At 38.2% G+C, this 22,582-nt stretch overlaps 1 protein-coding gene across 3 annotated transcripts in view; it reads left to right on the top strand.

The window, feature by feature from the left end:
• The first annotated feature begins 1,745 nt into the window (after positions 1-1,745).
• Positions 1,746-22,582, top strand: part of HBS1L (HBS1 like translational GTPase) — a 59,615-nt gene continuing 38,778 nt past the window's right edge. Inside the window, exons 1-5 of one of the 3 annotated variants that reach the window (XM_032101789.1) lie at positions 1,746-1,898; positions 4,475-4,540; positions 6,322-6,459; positions 8,592-8,786; positions 9,450-12,434. In XM_032101789.1, the coding sequence (XP_031957680.1) occupies positions 1,856-1,898; positions 4,475-4,540; positions 6,322-6,459; positions 8,592-8,786; positions 9,450-10,894 (1,887 nt within the window). In that variant the 5' untranslated portion in view covers positions 1,746-1,855 and the 3' untranslated portion in view covers positions 10,895-12,434. Of the gene's footprint in view, positions 1,899-4,474; positions 4,541-6,321; positions 6,460-8,591; positions 8,787-9,449; positions 12,435-19,476; positions 19,557-22,582 lie in introns of those variants that run through there. The other 2 variants (XM_032101788.1, XM_032101790.1) reach the window with 2 other exon arrangements.

Here is a 22,582-nt window from a genome sequence, read left to right as displayed (position 1 = left end):
ATAGCAATAATGGATGATAGCAAGTCTTCACTTTTGTATCTTCAGCTCATGTCAAGAGATTGGGATAGATAAGGATTAGCACAACTACTGTCAAACCTCTGCTGCAGAGAACATTTGGGACACTAAAGGTCAACAGGACACCAGTACTAACTAGAAATCTTTGTTTCCAATTCTGTTGTAATCCTAGCACCATACGAAAGCCACTGTATAGAACCTAAGCCTGTGAGCTGCATGTGCTTCTCTGTAGAAATTAGTTAGAAATATGCAAATAAGGTAATGAAACAATCTGCACCTTTGCATACAATTTGTATATGAACACAAACTTTGGCTTATGGTTAACAGTCCCTGCCTCTGGCGGTGATCAGGAAGGATGTGGAGCAGTAGATAGTGACAGTTTCGGCATGTGGGCAAGGACAAGACAATAGTTAGGTGGCAGTTACAGAAGGGCATGTGTGTTCGTAGGGATGTTTGGCGGTGTGCTGGGGTATCAGAGGACACCTGGAGCATGCAGCTGGCTGAAGGGGGCTCAATTTCTCATATTGTCAAGACTGGATGAAAAGATGGTAAATAAATTATTAAAGTTCTCAAAGATGAAGACACCTGACTTCAGAAATATTAATAGGATCACCGGCCTAGCAGCTCCCAAGCCCATAGATGAATGCAAGTATCTGGGGAACAACTGGGGCAGATACAGAAGCAGATTCTGTCAGAGCTGGAGCTCATGAACTGGGATCTCTATCCCAACTCCCTTTCCCACCAGAGCTTAAGGTGTTGTCTGCTTGTCCTTCTCTCTCTGCCCCAGCATGAGGAGTAGCTGTAGGGACATTCCTTGGTCATCTGAATCCTTGGCAGTGCAACTGCTCCTGCAGGCTGAAACTTGGTATTAGATGGTGTCACAGTAATGTGCCAATTAAGTCAGATCAAGGCTCCATGGAGCCTAATGGTTTGACATTTTGCTTCTTAACACTGCCAACAGCAATGCTAATTATTACAAATTGTATTTACCTACAGCAGTTCATCTAACCCTGGCCACTAGTCAGTCACTGGATTGTAATGGCTACTCGTCACCAACAAGCCAGGTCAAGTGATCCAGAATTGAAAAAGGCCTTGTACTTAATTTCAAAGCCTTTCAAACTCTCTTCATGCGGTGGTGCACAAATCATAGACTTTGTTTCAGATGTGTTTAAATGACTATGCCCTTGGTGAACTTAGGCCAATCCACAACGCTCCCTTTTCATCGATGATGCAGCCGTTTCTGAATAAGCTTTAAAACACTAGCTTACATCTGTGCATGTAACATTTCCCATATCTGGCTTGAATCAAACCCATCACTGATAGAAAATGGGCATCTCATACCTAGTTTTCCCTTGTAACTCACATTACTACACAGACAGATATCACAGGCAGACTCTGTACTACTAGACCCCATAGAATCGCAGCAACATTTATTCACGTTGGAAGAGGCCTCCAAGATCATCGAGCCCAAACTTGAGCTGGGCTCCACCACGACATTTACACCTCAGCACCAAGTGCCACCTCCAGTCGCCACTTAAGCGTTCCGTCACCGGGGCCGGTGCTTCCCGCCCTGCCTCAGCCGGGCCCGGCGCGTGGGCGGAGCGCGAGCGCCCCAGGGAGCGGCCCCCGGCTCGGCGCGAGCCGCCGGCCCGAGGACGCGAGGGAGCCGGGCGGGACCCGCCGCGCGCATGCCCAGCAGCGCTCGAGGGCGGAAGCGGTGCCCCGCGCGCCTGCGCAAGAGGCGATTCCGCCAGGCGCCGCCGGACTTCAACATGGCGACCTAGGCCGGCCGCGCCAGCGCCACCGCGGGCGGGCGAGCGAGACCGCCGCCGCCATCGTCATGTCCCGGCACAGGAACGTCCGAGGATATAACTACGACGAAGGTAGCGGTTATGGCGAGCAGGTGCTGGTGGCAGAGCTGCGGGGCCCGCCCCAAATCTGGCCCCTCCACGCTGCCCCCGGCCCGCGCCCCTTTTACCGGCCGGGCCTCCCGTCCCGGTGGCCGCGGGCAGCAGGGTGTGGCGAGGCCCGCGCCGCGGTAGGGGAGGGCCCGGGGGGCTGTCGGGGCGGTGGGAGGGGAGAAGCCGCCCCCTCACCTCCCCTCGGCGGGGGTTGGACGGGGCTCCGGGCGAGGCCTCTCCCCGCCCCGTTCCCGGCCCGTTTCACGCCCGAGTGGAGGGTCCGGCACACGTGGCCGCTCTGCCATCCAGGATCTCCTCCTGCTGCCGGGGCCTCCCGGGACTTTCCACACGGGGAGAGCGTGGCCTTGCTACGCGGTCCAAGCCACAGCTGGATTCTACCTGCGTTGCCTTGAGCTGCCCAAGTTTGACTGTGCTTTTCAACAGCGGCATTGGCTTGAAGAAAGCCTCAGTCAGTTGAAGCCATCCATCCTTAGTCTTGTAAAACTTAAAAATTGATATTCACGGCCAAACTCTAGTAAAGTATTGCTGATGTTAATAAATGGAGTCACCAGCTGTTACCTGAGGAAGAAAAGTAATTCTTAAAGATGGAGTTGTGCATTTAGGGAATAACCTTTTTCAAGCAGCTGTCTCATTTTACTTAAGCTTGTGTGGAATGAACAAGTTCTTCTGTAAGAACTTGGCTTGTACCTGCACTTTCTTTGTGCCCTGGCCCCATTAACTTAGCCAAACTGTAAATCAGAGGGTTTTTTTTTCCACTCGAAGCCCTTACTTTTGTTGGCTTGGGCCATGGAGAAATGGACACACTTCAGTTGATACCCGTATTTTAAAGAACCCTTTGGTAAGAGCAGCGATTTTGTTGCTTCACTTTGTCAGATTATTAAAAAAAATGCAAGAAATGCTTCAGCCGGCCTCTGGGCTTCTGCTGAGTGACCAGACTACGCGGTTTATATGTATGATAGTAGCACAAATTGGGTTTTGCACTGCGATCTTGGAATTTCTTGGAAGTTGTAAATTCATGTGAGCTGTGCTGTGTGTTCCCACCTTGCAGTTTCTGCTTGTGTAAATTTGCCTAATATAGGCAAAATATTGGACTAGATTGGGAATTTTACTGCTTGATTTTTCATCCTCCAGAGACCATTTTTCATCACAGATTTGTTGAAAGTATTTCAGCTGAGTCTCTGGCATTCATAAAGTTAACGTGTGCAGTCCACTGAGTTAATTTCAGTGTTCATACACTCATCAGACTCTCTTTTAATGAGTTTGCTGAGATACACAGTAATTTGCTGTAGCCATTAAGTTGCTGTTGCTATTGGAAACCTGACTGTGAGGTTACATGTCAGGTCTTGACCCTTGTACCATATACTGCCACTGTAGTCACACAGAATCATTTATGGCCCAAATGAAGTAGACTTTGTGTCTTCTTCTCTGTTAAATGCTATATATTCTTTTTATGCTGCTTGTGATTCTGTAATGTCCAAATATAAGTTGCATTTCTAAACTAAATATTTACAGTATTTTTTGATTCCCTTTCATAGGAAGACTTCTGAGGCCTTAGATCTTCTGGTCTTCATTTGACCATGTTCCATTTTTTCCCCCTCCTTTCTGAGATATTGTGAATGTAACCAATGTGATATTCCATCTGCAGATATGTTGGCAATACAGCTGGAATGCTTCAGTAGCTTCTACTCTTCTCTGTAATTTATGTGATTTTTAAATACTTTTTTTTATGGTCAGTGCATGTTGTGGTCTGTAAGTCTTTTAAAACAGTAAACAATAGATGTTACTTGTGAAATTGCCAAGTGCAGTAGTGTCTTTAATAATAGTTTGTTATTTTTTTCAGGTGTTTCCTTATTACTTAGTGAAATTACACTTTTTTAAAAGATTGACATAATAGTAGGATTAGATTTTGGAGGGAAAGGTGCATAACTTACTCTTTGTATTTCTTGGTGCCTTTTTTTATGAGAAAAGAATATTTTTAAGTAACTGTATGAGATACTTGCTTTTTGCCTGAAACAATTTTGCGTGTTCAAAAGGGAATTGTGAATTGGGATTTTTGCCTTGCTGAACTTCATTTGAAAGGTGGATGGGTGTGAGGACAAAACGGAGAAGAAAGGTGAGGAGTGCATAGGAATGGAGTAGAAATGCTGATCCTGAGTTGTTGGAGTAGAAATTGCAGTTGAACTGTCTGTCTGGGGTTAAGACTGAGAGGTCAAGTAAAAATATCAAGAGAAGTGCCATTTTTGGAACTGGATTTGGTCTGTGAGGGCAGAGGAGATGCTGAAGGAGGAGGTGTGAAGTATGGTAGCTCTTGAAAATTTTCGGCCTAATAAATAGAGAATTAAATGTTAAAACATATTGTAATAAAATTTTATTACTGTAATGTAGAAGGTTACTTCTTACCTAGGTAAATAAACAGAACTTAACTGCACTTCTGGAATACAGGAAATGAATAATTTCATAAAACCTTATGCAAAACCTATGCTTTGAATTATTATTTAGAAATTGTGCAGATTAATTTTGCTGTTTTTGCCTCATAGACTTTGAAGATGATGATGTGTATGGCCAATCAGTAGAAGATGATTATTGCATTTCTCCTTCAACAGGTTGGTTCAGATAATTACATTCAAGTATTGTTCATTGATACCTGCTCTGATATTTATTTCTAAATTAAAACAATATTTAAAAGCTAGTGACACTTTTCGAAAGTGCCTAGTGGCCATAATCCTATTACAGTCAGTTACGTAGTGTTAGGCATTATACTTCTGAAAGTCTTATTAGACAGCTGGCCACATTTTGCATCCTATATGTATATTGTCTTAGATGGTTGGAATGTACTTGGTAATGTAAAAATCTGGTCTGTGGGAATGTGTTGATAATCTTGAAACATTTGGTATCTTTTCATATGGTTAGTAGGATCTACCTGGGCTTAACAGTAGTTATTGTGCACCTGGTAGTCGTTCTATGCAACTTCGAGTAAATATGGGTTAGCGAGTCTTATTGTGGGTTGCAGTGCTGGTCCTCTCGTGCAAGATCATGTGGAGCTAATCACCCTTCCAGCATTTGTAATGTTGCAAAGTAGGTTTAAAATAGTGATGGCTGTGTGCTTAGGTAAGGCATAATTGTAGTCACTCGGCTCAGCTGAATTCAGCCTGGCTGTAGAACATTTAAGTTGTGTTCTCCAATCAAGTCTCTGACAAGATTATCAGTTTAGGGTTTCCCCAGATTTGGTGGCAATGTTTCTAGAGCTGAGTAGGCCCTGGAAATAGTACAGCTAGTGTTGACACAAAGCTGTGCTACTGCAGGTAGCTGGTCTGGATCCAGGTCCACTGTGACTGTGATGTAGTGTGTGACCTCTGGCCACAGGAACTTGAGATAATTTGTTCTTTAAAACTCTGGTCCTCTCTCATGCTCTCGATTTTAGTGATGAAAATGTGCAATGTGTACTTTTTACTCAAGTATAGACTGATAAATGGCAAAATTAATTCCTGCCTGTGTACAGTAATTTTCCTAAGAACTCTTCATGTGTAAGCTTCAATTATAAAGTAATCTGATCTAGATTGTTTAACAATCTTAATAGTTGCTTCAGTTATGGGGATTGAATATGTAATGCTGTGTATACATTTGGGAAACAGTTGCCAAGGCTGTACTACTTCTGGATATACACCTGCTTTCAGTATGGATTTCAGAGCTGCAGAGACTATTATATAAGGCAATTTGTTTACATTATGCTTTGCGCATTTCTGAGAGTATGGAATGACTGGGGCTCTTGTTCAGTGAGGAGTTTTATTTGTATATGCCTTAACATTGCTAAATCAGAGTGATGCCATGCACTCGTTTAAAGTTTTGTGTGAATATGCATTTTTACTCATGGGCTGTATTTCAAATGAAATTCTATGAAAGAAAGGATGTGTTCAACTCTGTTAAATTCTTACCAGTAATTTGACAGTGACATGCTGTAAGAGCAATGTTAATTTCGTGCTAACTTTTGAAAATTGAGACTGAGTTTAACAAAAATGGTTGAGTAAGGTTCTGAAGACATTAGGCCATAGATTTGTATAGAAAGTACTGTTTTTCAAACCTGGAGTATATTCTTTTTTCTAATGCTGAACTTTGCAGAATTACTGCATTCCATGGATACAAGGATATTGCCCAGCCTGTAGTTTCACTGTGATGAATTTATATATATTCCAGCATGAGCTGTTGTATGCTCTGTGCAGTCCTCAGGTAGTAGTAACTATACAGCAGTGTCTCACCACCCCCTTGAAACCACTGCAACAGTTCAGCATCCTAACTTATTTTACCTTTACTTGTGTTCTGCTTTTAAAGGAGGAAAAACATTTGACCTTTTTTTTTTTTTTTTACTTTGTTTTTTTATCTAATGCAGCAGCTCAATTTATTTACTCCAGACGAGACAAACCAGCCACATTTGCTGAGCCATTAGAAGAAGAATATGGCTATGAAGGTACCGATGCTGCTGCTGATTGTTTTCCATCCACGCATCAGTTGACTGAAGTTGATAGAGGTAATTATGGAAAACAACTATCAGAATAACCTCTTACATGAATTAAGGATTTACTAGAATAGTCTTAAATTAATGTTTCTTACTTGACTGACACGGCTCAGAATTCTGGAATCTTGTTATAAAGCAATACACTTCAGGAGCCTCCCTTCAGTGGTCATTCTTCAAGTTCGTAACTCCCTTTTGTGTACTACTTGTAACTTGGTTGCACACATTGAAACGTGTTCTTAGTTTCTTACTAGAAATAGTGAGGTTTCATGTGGAGACATTAGGACATCGGTACTGACAACTCAAGTCTTGACTTGAATATTATAAACTGAGTATTTGTAGAATGATTTTTTGGTTGTTGTCAGCAGTATTTGAGAGGTTTTCAAAGTCTTGCATTTCCTTGAAAGAGTAGCCAATATTCTGTACAATCTTTTCTTATCCTGTTTTGAATTCATGAGACTTTTGTTTCCATTCAGTCTTGCAGCCGTGAATTCCACGTTTCAAGCTGAGTTCTGAGCTGAGTGGTTGGGGAAAAATACTTGCTTTTGTTTTTTAAGCTTGCTGCCTGATTGCTTAATTGCTTGCTTTGTGAAAAAGAGTCACAAGTCTCTTTTCTAAGTGTTAATAGTTAATGTAGTTTTTAATGTTTTGGAAATAATCAGGGTTATTTTTAAATGTTGATAAGATCGCACTAAAGTGTGTTGAAATTCAATACTTCAAAAACGTTGCAGAAAATTGTGAACAATTCTGAACAGTAAATTAGAAAGAATTTTGATTCTATGTCAAGTGAATTGGTAGAAGTTAAGCTAATGCTTAGAGATATGGTTGAATATGGTATATTGGGTAATAATATATATGTTTTTACAGCAGGAAATTAAGCTGTAGAGGGCGATTTGAAAGAATGAGCTAGTATAATGGTACAGGTGATCTAGACAATGCAGTCCTCTGGCTTTGCAGAACACTTTTGACACAGTCAGCTAAGAACTGCTATTGGGGCAGGAAGGAAAATAACATTTTGGACTATAAAAAAAGAGGGAAAAGAAACCTCAAAATATCCACTCCTACTGTGAAAACAGCAGTGGTCACACAAGACCTAATATGTTTGATACAGTATGTAGTGTTGGCCATTAATACAGAATTATTGATGTAGCCAGTGTGGCTGCAAAGAGTTTCACGAGGTTGTTCTTGTTGAGTATTAGATAGTAAAATGGCAACAAGCACGTTGTGCAGGGCTCTGCCCGTACTTGTTTTGCAGGGCAGATGTCTGGGGAAGATTCACTTGCTATTTGAATTACAGGTAAAGGGTGCTAATATAAGTAACCTTGTAGAGGTTGGAATTCTGTGGTGTTGAATTCCTTTAAGCAAACTTCTTTAAACATCTTCCAGGAAGTGTTCAAATAAAAAGATGTAGTTGTCTTCCTGTTCTTCAGCTCCTGTTTTCTAAAATCTGAACTGGCAGCAACTGGACTATTCAGGAAGATTTTCTTGTGCTCTTTAGTGTTTGTATGGCTTCCAGTGAGTGGCAGCCTGGTGAATTTTCAGTCTCTTGTTGTGCAGCAAGTATCTTAGTAAATGCTTATAGTAGTTGCAGAAATACGCGCCAAAGAAAATTGATTTTATCAGCCAAAAATATATTACAATTTTAGAAAAAGTAAAGATTACAGGTAGTTTGAAACCTGGCATGTTGATCAGTTTTCAGTTAAGGCCTGAGGACCCTGAAAATGCTGTTGTACTTTGGGTGTTAATTGTAGCCTCTGTAAACACTTAAATGTGCTGTTCAGTGGGATTTTACGTTGACTTACTAAATTATTTTAGATAATTTTAAGGTGATTATTTGTATTTCTCCTCTGCAGTGAAGATACATATTTTACAACATCAACATATTTCAGTACTGAGACTTTCTAGAATAATAAATGGTAGTCAGTAAGATGTTCTTCATTGCAATATCTGAAATAGGTAAATATTCTGCAAGGTGTGGGAACAAAGTTTATCAGGGCAATAAGTGAGATTGAAATTAATTTCTAAAGGTTTTAGCTCTTACTGTAATATTTTTCCCTTCTGTTCACTAGTCAGAGGTGTGGTGCTAGTGGTTAGGCCATTGAAGACATATTTTTGGGCAGCTTATAACAGTAATATGTTTCTTTCAGCCCGTCTTAATTCATGCCTTGATCAAATGAGAGAAGTTTTGGCAGAGTCCATACCAGAACAAGCAATGGTGCAAGCAGTACTGGATACTAAATTTGATGTACAAAAGGCTTTGGATCTTGTGCTTTCACAAGGCAGTAAGCAAAATGTGAAGACCAAGAATAAGGATGCTGTGATTTTAGCAAAGACTACAAAAGGTATACTTATATTTAATTGTTTACATTCAAGGTGATTCATTTCTATCTACAGTTTAATTTTGGCTTTACAAACTGTGAAGACGCTTATCATAGCAATAGTCATTTCTTGGAAAATGAAAGAAGACTGACTTACTATATGTGTGTTCTAAAACATTTAAAGGAAACAGCTTTTCTTGAGCTAGAAGTCAAAATAGCATCTCAGTGTCAGTTAAAATTCAAGCTGCGACCATCTACAGTTCATGATCAATTTCTGACTTACATGATTTAACTGAATTAATGCATGTCCTTAAATCTTTAATTTAAAGCATCTTTAAATTTTTAGTGCTTCTCTTGTTTATTTGATGAATTGACATCTCCCATCCCTAATACCTCCCTTTTTTGGTAGTGTCTCTATAGTAGCTTTCTTATTTTGATTTGTACTTAAATATTGGTAGTCTTTACTGGCATTCTCTACTAATTCTTACAGTTCTTTATGTATTTCAATAGATACCTGTAATTTAATTGTTGAACATTCCTTACCTTTGGATAACACTTAGTAATTAAATGCCTTTTCATGTTTCTTGATTTTTTTTTTTTTTTGTTCCTGCTGTCAACTTTTAAAAAATGGGATATTTCATTGTGACTGGACTTCCATCTGAAAATTATTGGCTATTGTAAGGTAAGGAGACTTACATTGTTGTCCAGAAATGTGTATTGATACAGGCAATTTCTCTTGTGCAGTAGACAATTTTGCTGACAACACCAACAGACCTGGGTTTGGAAACTTGACAGCCAAAAGTGGTTCAGCTCTTTATTCTTTAACTACAAATTTTGAAAAATCTGATATACCTTCATGTGAAAGGAAAGGATCGAAATCCTCTTCACTTGTTCTGTCATCTGCGTTCAGTGAGGATTTGTGTAAAGGATCATTTTGTGAACCTGTGAATAAACAGGCAGAGAAGCAACTACCAGAAAATGCTAATGCTGTAAATCTGGTTCCTGAGAGTGAAGATGTTCACTCTAGCATAGGAAATAACCCATTGAAATGCAAGGAAACACAGGACTTGAAATCCTTGCTGATGCAGAATGTGGTTTGTGATTCTCTGAGTCCTGAACACAGCATTCCTCTTGTTTCCTCAAAAACTTCCGATTGTAATAGTAATGCACATTTTTATAGTCCTCCATGTTTAACAAGTGCTTTAGGAAACTTGGCTCTTGATAATGAAGTCAGTCATACTGTAAATAAAAGAAATGAACTTCTTGAAAATTTTTCTTCACTTGCGCATAGTCGAAAACAAGAAAGCCCCTCTTCAGATATGGCTGCTTTGCCAGTGTTAAGACCTGGAAGCACATCATTGGCTGACTTGCTTCAGGAGCACCAGGAAAGCAGTGCTAGCCACTGTTACTCTTTGGCTGATCTTTACACCCAGTCAACAGCAAGTCTCACTGATAGGAAATTGGGAACCTCATCATTATCACAACTAGTAAGTCAACCCCAGACTTCAGGTGGGATGCCAGAGCTAACAGGATCTTTGTCTTCTCTAGCCCTTTCTAAAGTTTCTCCAATAAAGGAGGTTGAGAATTTATCACTCTCAGATTTAATAGCAGAGACCATTGAAATAGATAAAACTCAGCTGAGAACTGACTTGGCCACGCACAGTGTAATTGAATTGAGGCCCTCCCAAGGAACAAACATTGATTTAAGTGTCCTTGTAAAAAATGCAGAGGTATCTACAGAGAAAAGTGTGGTAGGACAGTCAAATATACTAAGTCCTGAAACGAAACTTTTAAAAGAAAAACAAGGAAAATGTTCTGGTTTTGCCAAAACAAGCAGGAAACCCAAAAAAGGGCATGGTCTTAAGAGGCAGGATTTGTCCCTTTCATGGATAAAGGCACTGCGTGCAAGACCTTCAGCTTTTGCTTTAACCTTGTGCCTCCGTTATCCTCCAAAAGGATATAAGCAGAGCACAGTTGGGATACATAAAACTTTCCTATACAGTAGACAAGTACAAGATGTAAAACCCAAGGAAACTGGTCCTACAATAGCCATAACACCATTTGACTTCAAATCAGCATCTCCTGATGATATTGTGAAAGCTAACCAAAGGAAAGCTTTTACAAGACAGTAATGAGAGAAAAAAAAAGCATCAGTATTAATATTGCATTATATTAAAAAAAATTATATAGGACCTATTTATGATCCAGAACTGACTTTTTAAAAAATTTTTTTAATTGACATATTACAGTTCTTGCTGATAGGCAGAAATTTGTATGTGAACTTTGAAAGTGTTGCACTGAATATCTCAATTTTTGCATAATTTTCACTGACAGTTTAACATTCTTAACTTTTGGAAAGTCTTGAACTTTACTGTATAGCTACTGCTTGTACAAAATTCTGTAAACACCATTAGACTTCTTGAAATACGGCTCTATGTGTTCAAGATACAGTTCATTGGGAAGAACAGTGAATGATTATTTTGTAAAGTAATTTACTTTTGCTATATGGTGTACAGTTTGGGGAGCAGGAGCCTCAGTTTATATTACAACTGTTTTATTAAATGTTCTTAAGGTTAGATATTCTGATAAAAGTATGTTATTAACCTGCCAGTCTTGTAATGGATGTTTCCAGTCAATGTCATTATTCTGTTTCTATCTTTATACTGATCACACTATTACAACAGAAATGCCTTTAGTTTTTAAAAGCCTCAAGGACCTCAGGTTTTGACACTTCTGGTTGTGGTAATACACGTGTAGGTTTTGATAGGACCAAATTTGTAGGGGAGCAAGCAATTAAATTGTTGTGCCCCCCGACTGCAATTAGCTATCAAAATGTGATATCCAGCATTTTAAACCAGCAATTTTATAGGTATGTACATGCTGCATGTATTTCATAAGAAGTTTCCCTAGGATTCTATTGTTTATTCTCAAGTCTTACAAAGAAGTACTGAAGTATCAGTTCTTACAACTGTAGCATGAGAGTCTCTGCTCAGTGGAAAAAAAAAAATCAGGCAAAGCCTAAGTGCTATTTGTGTCTGCCTCTTGTCTTTTTTGAAGAAAACTTCCTTTAGAAATGGAAATGCATTCTCTTCTACTGTTTGCACCCATTGCTGTTACTTTGAATCCTTAGATGAAAGATCCAAATCAGAACATTCTGGACTTATTATGGTGCCCTGTTATTCAAATTAGTAGCTGCATGTATGTTTGAACTTTCCTTTTAGTACACATTATGACTTCTAATTTATTTCCAGTGTCATTGTCAGTATTTTAGATTCAGAACAGCAATAATTTCAATAGAGATACTGCTGCAACTAGAAAATGTTTGTTCATACACTTAATTCATGCTAAACTTGGCAGCTAGTATGAAGCAGTAGATATGACTTTCATCTAGTTGTAATCTAATTTTTGTTGAGCATGTTACATCAAAAAGAAGACAAACGCTTTAGGTTTATTCCTGACTCCAGGTTGCACTACGATTTTGTTTCTAAATAAAGTAAAAGAAAACACGTTCCAGTTCTCTCAGGTACAAATTTAATGGTCTGTATATTTTGCTTTTTGTCTAGTTGTCTTGTCTGTCAGTTGTCATTTAGGACTAAGAGCAGTGTGATCTTTGACCTTGTGAATGAAATTAATGTTTCTTAACCTAATTAATAAAAGTTTTATATAATTACAGTGCTGCAGTGTTTATGTTCTAGTTGACGTGTTAATCTAGCCATCTGTATCCTAACCTATTTGGGGTTCCTTTAAAGGATTAAATAATGCAATCTAGTGTACATACTATGATCTGATAAGTTCATTAGCAGGAGCATAATTGATTTCCTGAGAAGACTTTCCATAGAAGTCTGGTTTGATACTGATTGTAATACTGGTTGTTTTATTAATTAGTCATAATAGCAAATTCTACTGTGTCAAGAATATGATATGCTTTTCAGTGATCTGTTTCTCTGAAGTTAATCCAAGCATTAACTTCCCCCTGCTTAAAAATCCAAGTCTGTTTTTCCTACTGACCAAAGGGTCCTATTAGCAGAGTTTGTAATTAAAGCTCACTTTTCCCAAAACCGTGTGTATTTTTCTAGTAGAGAAATTCTAATTTTTCAGCATAAAACATGAGTGCAAAGTTTGGCATTGTCATGCCTGTTATATTTGTAGGTGGTTTTGCTTTCCTGTGTTTCTAATACTCCAGACTTAATTAATGTCAATAGATATTTCTAATACATGTGGGTCTTTTAAAATTGAATAGCTTTGCTTTCCCATCTAAATCTTTTCTTATTTTCTCTGTCTAGCTTCTCTTTGGTTTTGGTCTGTTTTCTCATTTCCCTGGCTGCCCTTATGTGCATAAAACTTCTTATAATTTGTAATAGTTTTAGAGCATGAACTGGATATACAACTAAATATAATAAATATAATATCCTGTGGATACCATTGGAAAAAGTAGTAGGGGGAAGTGTGTAGTACTTGGAGCTCAGATTTGGCATAGTTTTCATGCAGATTAAAGTTTGAACAAGTGACAAGCTAAAGGGCATCAGCATTGTATGTTAATCATGGATCTTACTGTGGGATTGTTACCTTAGTAAACAACTTTGGATCTTGTTAGGTACCTAGATTTTCATATATAATTAGTTTTTCATTGGCATTTGACTGTGGTGTTCGTGGTCATGAAGGAGCAGTATATGCTGTTCAGGGTATAAGCAGTAGGGGAGGGATTTTTCTTCAGTTTGCAATCCTGAATCCTGAAATGAGCCTTGAATTAATACAGACCTGCAGGCTGAACATTGGAGAAGGTGCCTAAGTGGTGGGTAAACCTGAATTCCAGTTAATTTTCAGCAGAGATTTAATTTCATGCCTAGACAATTTTATAGTTTTGTTTTTCTAAACAAAAGGTATTGTGTCACTATATTTGCTTTTTAAATTAAACAGGTATTTTAATAGTTTCCTTAATTATTCCTTTAATTTTTTTACTGAGAATGAGGCTTATGGTATCAAGGACAGTTTTAATTGTGTTAGAATACTGCATGGTAGGGTATGTGGCATTTTTGTGTAACAACTGTGTTTGGCCTTTGCACCAAAGGGTTTGTGCCTAATGAATGCTGGAATTCTAGTAAACTTAATCTGCCTATTTTAATATGGGTTGTGTTACTTGTTTTGGAATTCAAATATTAACATTGCAAAATACTTGTCTGTCTTTCCATATAAACAGAAAAAGATAATATTAAACTGCATAGACATACTACTACTGTATAGTCCTAAGGCATTTAGTACATCAAATTTATTTTGTGCATAGTTTTTAAGTGGCTGCTGACTATTTTTAATACAAAACTGACTTCTGGATGTTGCTTTATATATGTAAATAAAATGCATATTATTAAAGGACTGAGTTAATTACAATTTCTTGTTAACTTACCTTATAGAGTTGAATGTTCTATAATGTTTGTATCTATTGTGGAAACAGACTCCAGTTCTTACCTAGGTTTGCATGGGCATTCTTTGCACAGAAGATTCCTTTGGAGAAGGCAAGGCAAAATCTATATGAACAGTTCTCAAGATCTTAAGTTTCACATGCAGCAAGCTGTTTGAATTTCTAGAAATGCTGCACAATATTTCAAAATCTTATTTCTAAGTGACTAATGGGTGCAGTGAGGTAGTCTTTGCAATCTTGTGTTTTTCCCTATTTCCTTACTGTGCCATTCAAAAACATTTTCCCATAATCAGCAATTTCTCAAAATCTGCACTTCTGCAAAAAGTTAAACAGCAACAACTACTACTGCAAAAATGAGTATCTGTACAAAAGATTTGTATGAAGATAGGATACAACTCGTCTTTTTATGAAGCAAATGTGGTTTATTACAGTCCCATTATACAGGGGCAGTAGTTTACCTTTATACAGGGGCTGTAGGTTAGGATTATACAAACATTCATTCACATCTTTTTCAAATCTAAAGTACTCGACTTCTCAAATTTTTAAAATCTCTTTGTATTAGGTATTGATTATGGATCTATATTTCAAGCAAATACTTCATCAGATTGCAATTCATGTAGTAAAGGTAAACTTCCTCAGGTGCTGAAAGGGGGTGTTTTTCTGTTTTTTGGGTTGCGTTTTGGCTGGTTTTGGTTTTCTTTAAATTTTTTAAAAAAATTTTTTTATTTGAGTTGAATTTTTTAGATGTCTTACTTTTTTTTTTTCTCTGAAATGTAGAAAGCTGATAAACTTAGATTTTATGTTCAATTTATTGTGTCCAGGCTTCTAATGAGATAATAGGAAATATTATTAGTCCAAGTTATCTGTCTGCACTGGAGAACAATGTTATGAAACAAAAAGCCAGTGGTGATTTATTTATTCATTTAAGCATGCATTTGTCTTCCCAAATTGCTATCTCAATGCAGTTCAGTGGGAATGGGTTTCTGTTTTAATATTGCTGTATTATGCAGCCAGTTGCTTCTTTGTGTGGTCTGTGCATGTACACCATTTTACCAAAAAGTAAAAGCTAATTGCGGTTTGTGATTTTAGGTGATTCTTGAGATGAACAATCTGTATGAAACTGCTCATCAGCTTCTAGTGTCATCATGGAAGTGTGCTTTATCTGGTTTGTGGATTTGTTACATTGCATGCTTAAAAATGGCCCATTAGAAACAGTTGTCAGTGACTTCTGAGGTATGTCTGTAGTTTGTTGGTCAAATAATTGATTTGTATGCTTAGTGTTGGTAGGGTTCCTTTAGAAAATAACCCATTGCCCTGTAAGTTTCTGGTAATAGTAAGACCAGAAGATGACTAGAACGTGTAAAATGGTTGTAGTCTGTAGAGATTAAAATATGTGTTGAAAGAGAATCTTTGAACAATTTCTTAAGAATTAGACTTATGAAAACACAGTGAAAATTATTTTATTCTTTTTATAATGAAATTATGGAGATTTTAGAGAAGAGTTGTTTGTGAAGCATTTACTCATCATCAGTGAGGTCCCGCTGACTGGAAGCTGGTGAGCATTGTCCTGATTTTCAAGATGGGCATTAAGGAGGACCCCAGAAACTACAGGCCTGTCAGTCTCACTTCAGTGCCTGATAAAGTTATGGAGGAGATTTTTCTGGGTGGTATTGAAAAACATCTGAACGACAGCACAGTCTGCGGTCACAGCCAGCATGGCTTCATGAGAGGAAAGTCCTGTCTGATTTTGTTTTATGACAAGGTAACCTGCCTAGTTGACCAAGGGAATGCAGTTGATGTAATCTTTTTGGATTTCAGTAAAGCTTTTGATACTGTCTCACAGGATCCTTCCTGATAAAAGGTCCAGCACACAGCTGGGTAAACACATTGTGAGATGGGTGAGCAGCTGGCTCATGGGTCGGGCACAAAGGGTTACAGTGAATGGGGTGACATCAGACATTGCTAGTGGGACTTCACGGGGCTCCATCCTCGGGCCTGTGCTCTTCAACATCTTCATAAATTACTTGGAACACAGAACTGGAAGGGATAATGAGCGAGTTCACAGATGTTAGAAAACTGGGAGGACCTGCTGACTCTTGAGGGCAGGGAGGTCCTGCAGACAGACCTCAATAAATTGGAGGGTTGAGCAATTCTCAACCAAGTGAAGGTCAGCAAGGGAAAGTGTCAAATCCTGCACCTGAGATGGGACCACCCTGGCTGTATGTACAGACTGGGGAATGAGGGGCTGGAGAGCACTGCCACAGAAAGGGACCTGGGGCTCCTGGTCAGTGGCAAGTTGAACATGAGCCAGCAGTGCCCTGGCAGCCAGGAGAGCCAAGCGTGTCCTGAGGAACATCAGGCACAGCATCGCCAGTCAGGCAAGGGAGGGGATTGTCCCACTCTGCTCTGCACTGGGACAGCCTCGCCTTGAGTGCTGGGGGCAGTTTTGGGGCCCACAATACAACAACATTAGAGATCATCCAAAGAATGATCTGGGTCTGGAGGTGAAGCTTTTTGAGGAGCAGCTAAAGTCACTCAGTCCGTTTAGCCTGGAGGAGACTGAGGACAGACCTCATCACAGTCTGCAGCTTCCTCATGAGGGGAAGAGGAGGGGCAGAGACTGATCTCTCTGGTGACCACTGACAGGACCTGAGGAAATAGCCTGAAGTTGTGTCAGGGGAGGTTCAGGTTAGATATAAGAAAAAGGTTTTTCACCCAGAGGGTGGCTGGGCATTGGAACAGGCTCCCCAGGGAAGTGGTGACAGCATCAGCCTTGACAGAGTTCAAGAGGTGTTTGGACAGTGCTCTCAGGCACATGGTGTGATTCTTGGGGATGGTACTGTGCAGGGCCAGGAGCTGGACTTGATCTCTGGGGGTCCCTTCCAACTCAGGATATTCTGTGATTTTGTGATCTTGTCAATGTATGGAGATAATAGCTGATGAAGACGGACATTATTTTGATATTTCAATTGGCTATTTTGAGTCTTTTTATCCATAACGTGAAAGAATGAAACCTTAATACAGATTTCTCCTTTTGACTGGTGCGTATGTTCTTGACGTGTAGAATTTCTCAGGTGTCTTTTGCTCTGGTATCAGTGATATTCAGAGATTGCAATTTGAAACACACTCTTGTAATAAGGTGCTCTTACTGGTAGTCAAAATAAGCAAAGATTTTTGTTTCAGGAGTTGTAGCTGGTATTTATGGATTCTCTGAGAAATCTTTCATAAAATTCAAATTTCTAAAAAGTATGTGTGTGAAAATGGTACCCTTAGTCAAAAAGATCTGCATTTTCTGCATCTTCGTTTCATTTCTGCATGTTTTTTTTCTGGCTAAACTACATTTTCATTTCTTTTTGCTTGTGTTAGTGTTAACAGAACAAACAGATACTGGTGAGTGAGCAAGGTTCTATTCCATTTCAGGCACCGATAATGGAATTGTTAACCACTTTATGACATTAAGATTTTTGATTTTAGTGATGCTTGAGCAAGAAGGAGGTCAGATGTCTGTAAATGTGCAGTCCTTGCAGGAAATAAAAAGTGCTGTGAACTGAGTCTCTTTGGTTTGATTGCCGTTGGGGAGCAAGGAATCTAGAGTTGAGCTGTCTTTGTGGTGGCACTGGCCATTTTGTTTTATGGTAATTTCTCAAGAATAGCACCAAGAACAGGTCTATTTTTATAAATATTTAATAAGAAGCAAGCTTCACAGTAAAGAGTCAAAGTTGAAAGTAAGGCACAGGAAGCTGAAAAAAAGCCTTACTCATGACATGCCTGATAATCTGGGAGTAGTGCACATGTCTCACATTTAAATCTAGTTTTGTAGATACTGGGCTTTACTAGTTTCTTAATAGAGAAGCAGTTAATAGATGTTAATAGAGACACAGGTATTTCTTCACTGGCATGTATTTTTGATTTATGCTTTTTATTAATACTGCACATGTTCAGGATTTTGACATAACTGTTAATACAGTGTGGGCAGTTTCAAGAAAAGCACGAATAAAGTTGGCAGGTGCTTACCTTGCATTTTGTTAATGTTTCTTTTCATTTTCTGAATTCTTTTTTTTGCCTCTCCTGTGTAAGTATCTTCTTCAATTTTGCTTTACACCAGTTGCAGTTAAAAGTGAAAAAATCATACAAACATCACCACAGTGTGACTCGATGTCACTAGCTTTTTCTTTTCTGTCAGTTGAGTGCAGCAAGATTTGGTTTTGGTTCACAATGATAGGTGATTCTCTTTCCATGAACAAATACTTATTTGTCTTCTGTCTTTTTATGTTGCAGATGGACATTGTGATAGCAGTTACTTCCTAGTGCAAAGTGTCAGAATGCAGATTATTGTGCTTTAACAGATAACTTTTATCACTTCTGCTTGTGGTTAATGGACAAATGAAGTTGGGAGCCTTCAATGAATAAAAAAGCAACCAAACCCAGGCAAACTGATACTTTTGGATTTTATTTATAGGGAGAATTCCAAAGAGGAGCAAACATTCTGAAGGTTAATGGTGATGTACAATAAATTTTCATTAGCTTTAGAGTTCCTCAGGTTTTTCTGTCATTTATCATATAGGGCTCTGATGCTTTGATTTTGCGCATTTGAAAATCCATTCTTTATACATGGATATCTCAGAAGAAATTTTTATTCCCAGCTTCAGTTGGCTGTGGTAACTTTTCTGTAGCATTACAATTCTCAAATGCCTGCTATAGAGATGAGGACCTGTTGTACTTAATTACACTGAGATATGCCATGCATTAAGTCTGTGACAAAGAAAATTGTTCTTTTCTCAGTGGAAATGTTTAAAATCTGACATGATATATCTTAAATCATGGAAAGTAAATGAGAATTTAGGACTTCCGTGTTTTGGGTAAGAAAAATATATACACAGACTTTGTGAAGTTACTGAATCTTGACACTGAGAGTGTACTGTGTGGGTTTTAGAAAGGAAGTGGCTTATTTCAGGGAAAAATGTGTCACCAGCAATGAAAAGTTTTTTAAAATCCTTTGAAATACATTTTTGAGATTCTCCTCATACATACTGTACACCTACACTGGAAAAAGTGACACTCCAGGCTTTTTCTGAGTTTTCCTTTATGGTCCTCTTAACACTAGTTACTTTTGTTAGGACAAAGTGTAAACCAATACAAAGTCAGTAATTTCTGTAGTTGAGTGTATCATGTATGAAAACTGGGTGTTTTGCTTGGAAGCGAAGGGAACTTGGATGAAACTAAAAATGATTGTGTCCTTTTTAGAACTTTGGGATTCCAGAAGAACCAGAGATCCTGGGGAAACCGTAGCTCCACTTGTTCTTACAGTGTCCTATCTCGGTCCATTCAGGTCACGGTAAAGATCAGCTATCACATGATTTTCTCAGTGTTGTTAGAAGGTAAAGTGAAGAATTTACTAAGTCCTCAGGTGGGATTGCTGGGGTGTCAGGAAGGTATAATTGGAGAGAGAATTCTTTTAAATCCTGCCTTAAGGATGAATTAATCACTGCTGCTGTAGTGCTATCATATACCAATTTAAAGATTGTAAATCCTACCTGAAGTTTGCACTTTGAGTGCTCAAAGCAAGGCTGTTGGGAATGCTGACACAGGAGTATTTCACAGTTGAAAACTAATGCATTTCAGCTCTAGAAACTAGTAAGACATCTAAATGTTAGAAGTGGCATATCCAATCCAACATAATGGGAGCAAAAGAAACAGTTTAAAATACATTACATACTGATAAAAAGGAGCTTGAGTGCTAACAGGAAACCTGGGAAAATTCAGAAAAGTAAAAGCCAGGAAGGTGTAAAAATGCAAGCTTTAAACACAAAATTACTTCACAATGTCTGTTTATGCTAAGTGTCTTTCGCTACAAATACTGTCCCTTCCCTAGAAAATTTGTGTCATCAGTGCAAACTTCATCTCTGTACTGTCTTCTGGATGTGTTTCTGCAGTATTGTGGCTGACTCAGAATTGTTACAAAGCATATTAGTTGCATAGTCTAGTGTATTATGGCACGTACATATCAGACATAACAGAAGTGCCACCTCTAGTTATATTTGAACTGTTTTCCTCTTGGGTGACAAGATTTTACCCATTTTTCATCATCTCAGTTTTTCAGTCTTCAGCGTGGACACTTAAAAATATGTGAAGTACCAGTTTCCTTCCTTGTGTAATACTTGTGATGATTGAAATGCCCATTAGAATTAAAACTCATGGGTTTACTGTCTGAATCCCTGGGAGAAAGTAGAAATTCATGCTTAAAATCCCAAGAGCTTGGAAAACCTAGCTAATTTTGTTGTGGAAAATACTTGTCTCTGTAGAAGTTGTAAAGCCATATTGTCAAAGACATGGAAGAGCTTTGAGTGGTTCTTGCTTCAGTTCTTTTTCTATGTTTTTACTGCCTATAAAAGCTCACCCTAAGTGGAAATTTTGTATCTAATTAATTCCAAAATATGAGTTGAAGTTATTTTGGGTACTCCTTGTTCAAGTCCCTGCTGCAACTTTTTGTGGTTTTAGAATCACATTTTCCTATTTTTAATGTTTTCCTCTTCCCTATTGCTGACCCACATAAACAGGAAAATGACTAACTTTGCTTGTCCACTAGGCAAGATGGCATAACTCTGTATACACCAAGTGCTGTGCTTAAGTTCAAAAAAGGAAAATAAGTGCTACCCAAAGATGTTAGATAAACATTTTTCAAGGCAAAAATGTACTTTAGATTTGAAGCTTTTGATGCTATTTTTAGGATAACATGTATGCAAGCAAACTATTACAAGATTGTAGATGCTATCTGTGTGCTTACAGGTGCTACTGTAAATGTGAAGTGTAGAGAAAAACATCAAGCAATGAACTTGAGTCCATGCAGGTTCCTTTCTTAAGTCATGATAGAGTGAAATGCAGTGCTTGAGTCTGGCAAATGAAATTTTTCTGGTGTTGATCCACATCTGATAAATCTTCCAGAGCTCATCTAAAACTATAGGCTGTACTTTACTATATTCAATTTTGCTTCTAAACTCAGATATGCAGCTTTTTATAAATCAGTTTATGTCTCTGAACTATTTTGGTAATGAAGAATAGAGTCTCAAGTGTTATGTTTCACATCACATATATATATATAGGTTGTTGTTCTCTAAATATGGGTCTCTCTTTTTCAGATTATGGTAATAATAGGTCTCAATTTTTTCTAGTCTTAATTAAACAAGTTCATCTTTGATAATGCTCGGGTTCAGATAAGTTTGGCTGATGCCGGATGAGTTCATAGGAAAATGTGGAGTAAATTTTCAGAGTAATTATATAAGTATTGCAAGTGTAGATAAGTAATGCAGATAATGTAAAATAGCTGCAGTTAAAAAGAGAAAACATTTCTTATGCTGAAGTATGGTCCAATTTTTATAAACTTTTCCTAAATTTTAATGCAGAGGTGATAAGGTTTTTAAACGTATTTTGTGTTTTTCAAATGTGTGCTGCTGTGTATGTCAAGTAGCTTTTTTGTACCTTGCTTACTTCAGCTTGGCCAGTATCTGTACTCTTCCTTGCAGTGATTTCCCTGATAAATACAGTTAGAGCTCAATTCTAGGATTTTATATCAGTTAGCCACTCAAAGGCCTGCTGTCAGCTTAATCATCAAATGAATGGTTGGTTCTCTAAATCTGTAGTAATGTCCATTGTTGCTGTTGCCATCCGTAATGTATTCCTTAGGGAATTATGTCTTTCTGGTATATAATGTGTTGTAACTAGGTGTTTGTACAAACTGTGTAGTGCACAGCAGTGGTCCAGGAAAACTTTGGGACATTTCAGATAGCTTAAGTTTAGTCTCTAAATTTGTAGTAATAGTTGTGTGAACTTTTTTTTCAGTTTTTTTTTTTTTTTTTCTGCTGATATGTTGGTTTTGGTACTGTGGAGATTCTGGACTGCAGATAAATTAAGTACCTTTGATCAGCCTGCTGCATTGATGCAGCTGAAGTTTGTTTTGCAAGTTAGATTCGGAGATCTTTACCAGATTCACACCTAGCATTCAAATATTCTTTGTATTGCCAGTAAGATATTTAAATAAGAAAGAATGCTAAAGCTTTTTTTTTTTTTTCCTTTGTAATTTTAGTAGCCATTGCTTCCTCTTCATTTTTGCCCTTCCTCAAATGTACTCTATTTATGAACAGGACAAGATGACAGTGTGGCAAACTAATTCTGTTTATTTAGGAAATGAGTAGGGTACCTTCCATTAGAATTGAAGGAAGAGCAGAAATAGATGTTGAATGAAGCCTCTTGATCTTACAGTGAAGACAAAGAGAAAATTTCACAAAAATGGAACTAGAAGAAAATTACGTGAAGTAAAGTATGCCTTAGTAGTATCAAACTTCTTTATCTAACAGTTTCCATCTCAAGCTGTGATAATATGGTCATCCTCTCCTGTAGGTGTATTTAG

This window comes from Corvus moneduloides, chromosome 3, assembly GCF_009650955.1.
Source record: "Corvus moneduloides isolate bCorMon1 chromosome 3, bCorMon1.pri, whole genome shotgun sequence".
Taxonomy (NCBI): domain Eukaryota; kingdom Metazoa; phylum Chordata; class Aves; order Passeriformes; family Corvidae; genus Corvus; species Corvus moneduloides.
Note: the sequence above shows the minus strand (reverse complement) of the source record. Positions and strands in the feature narration are given on the sequence as shown.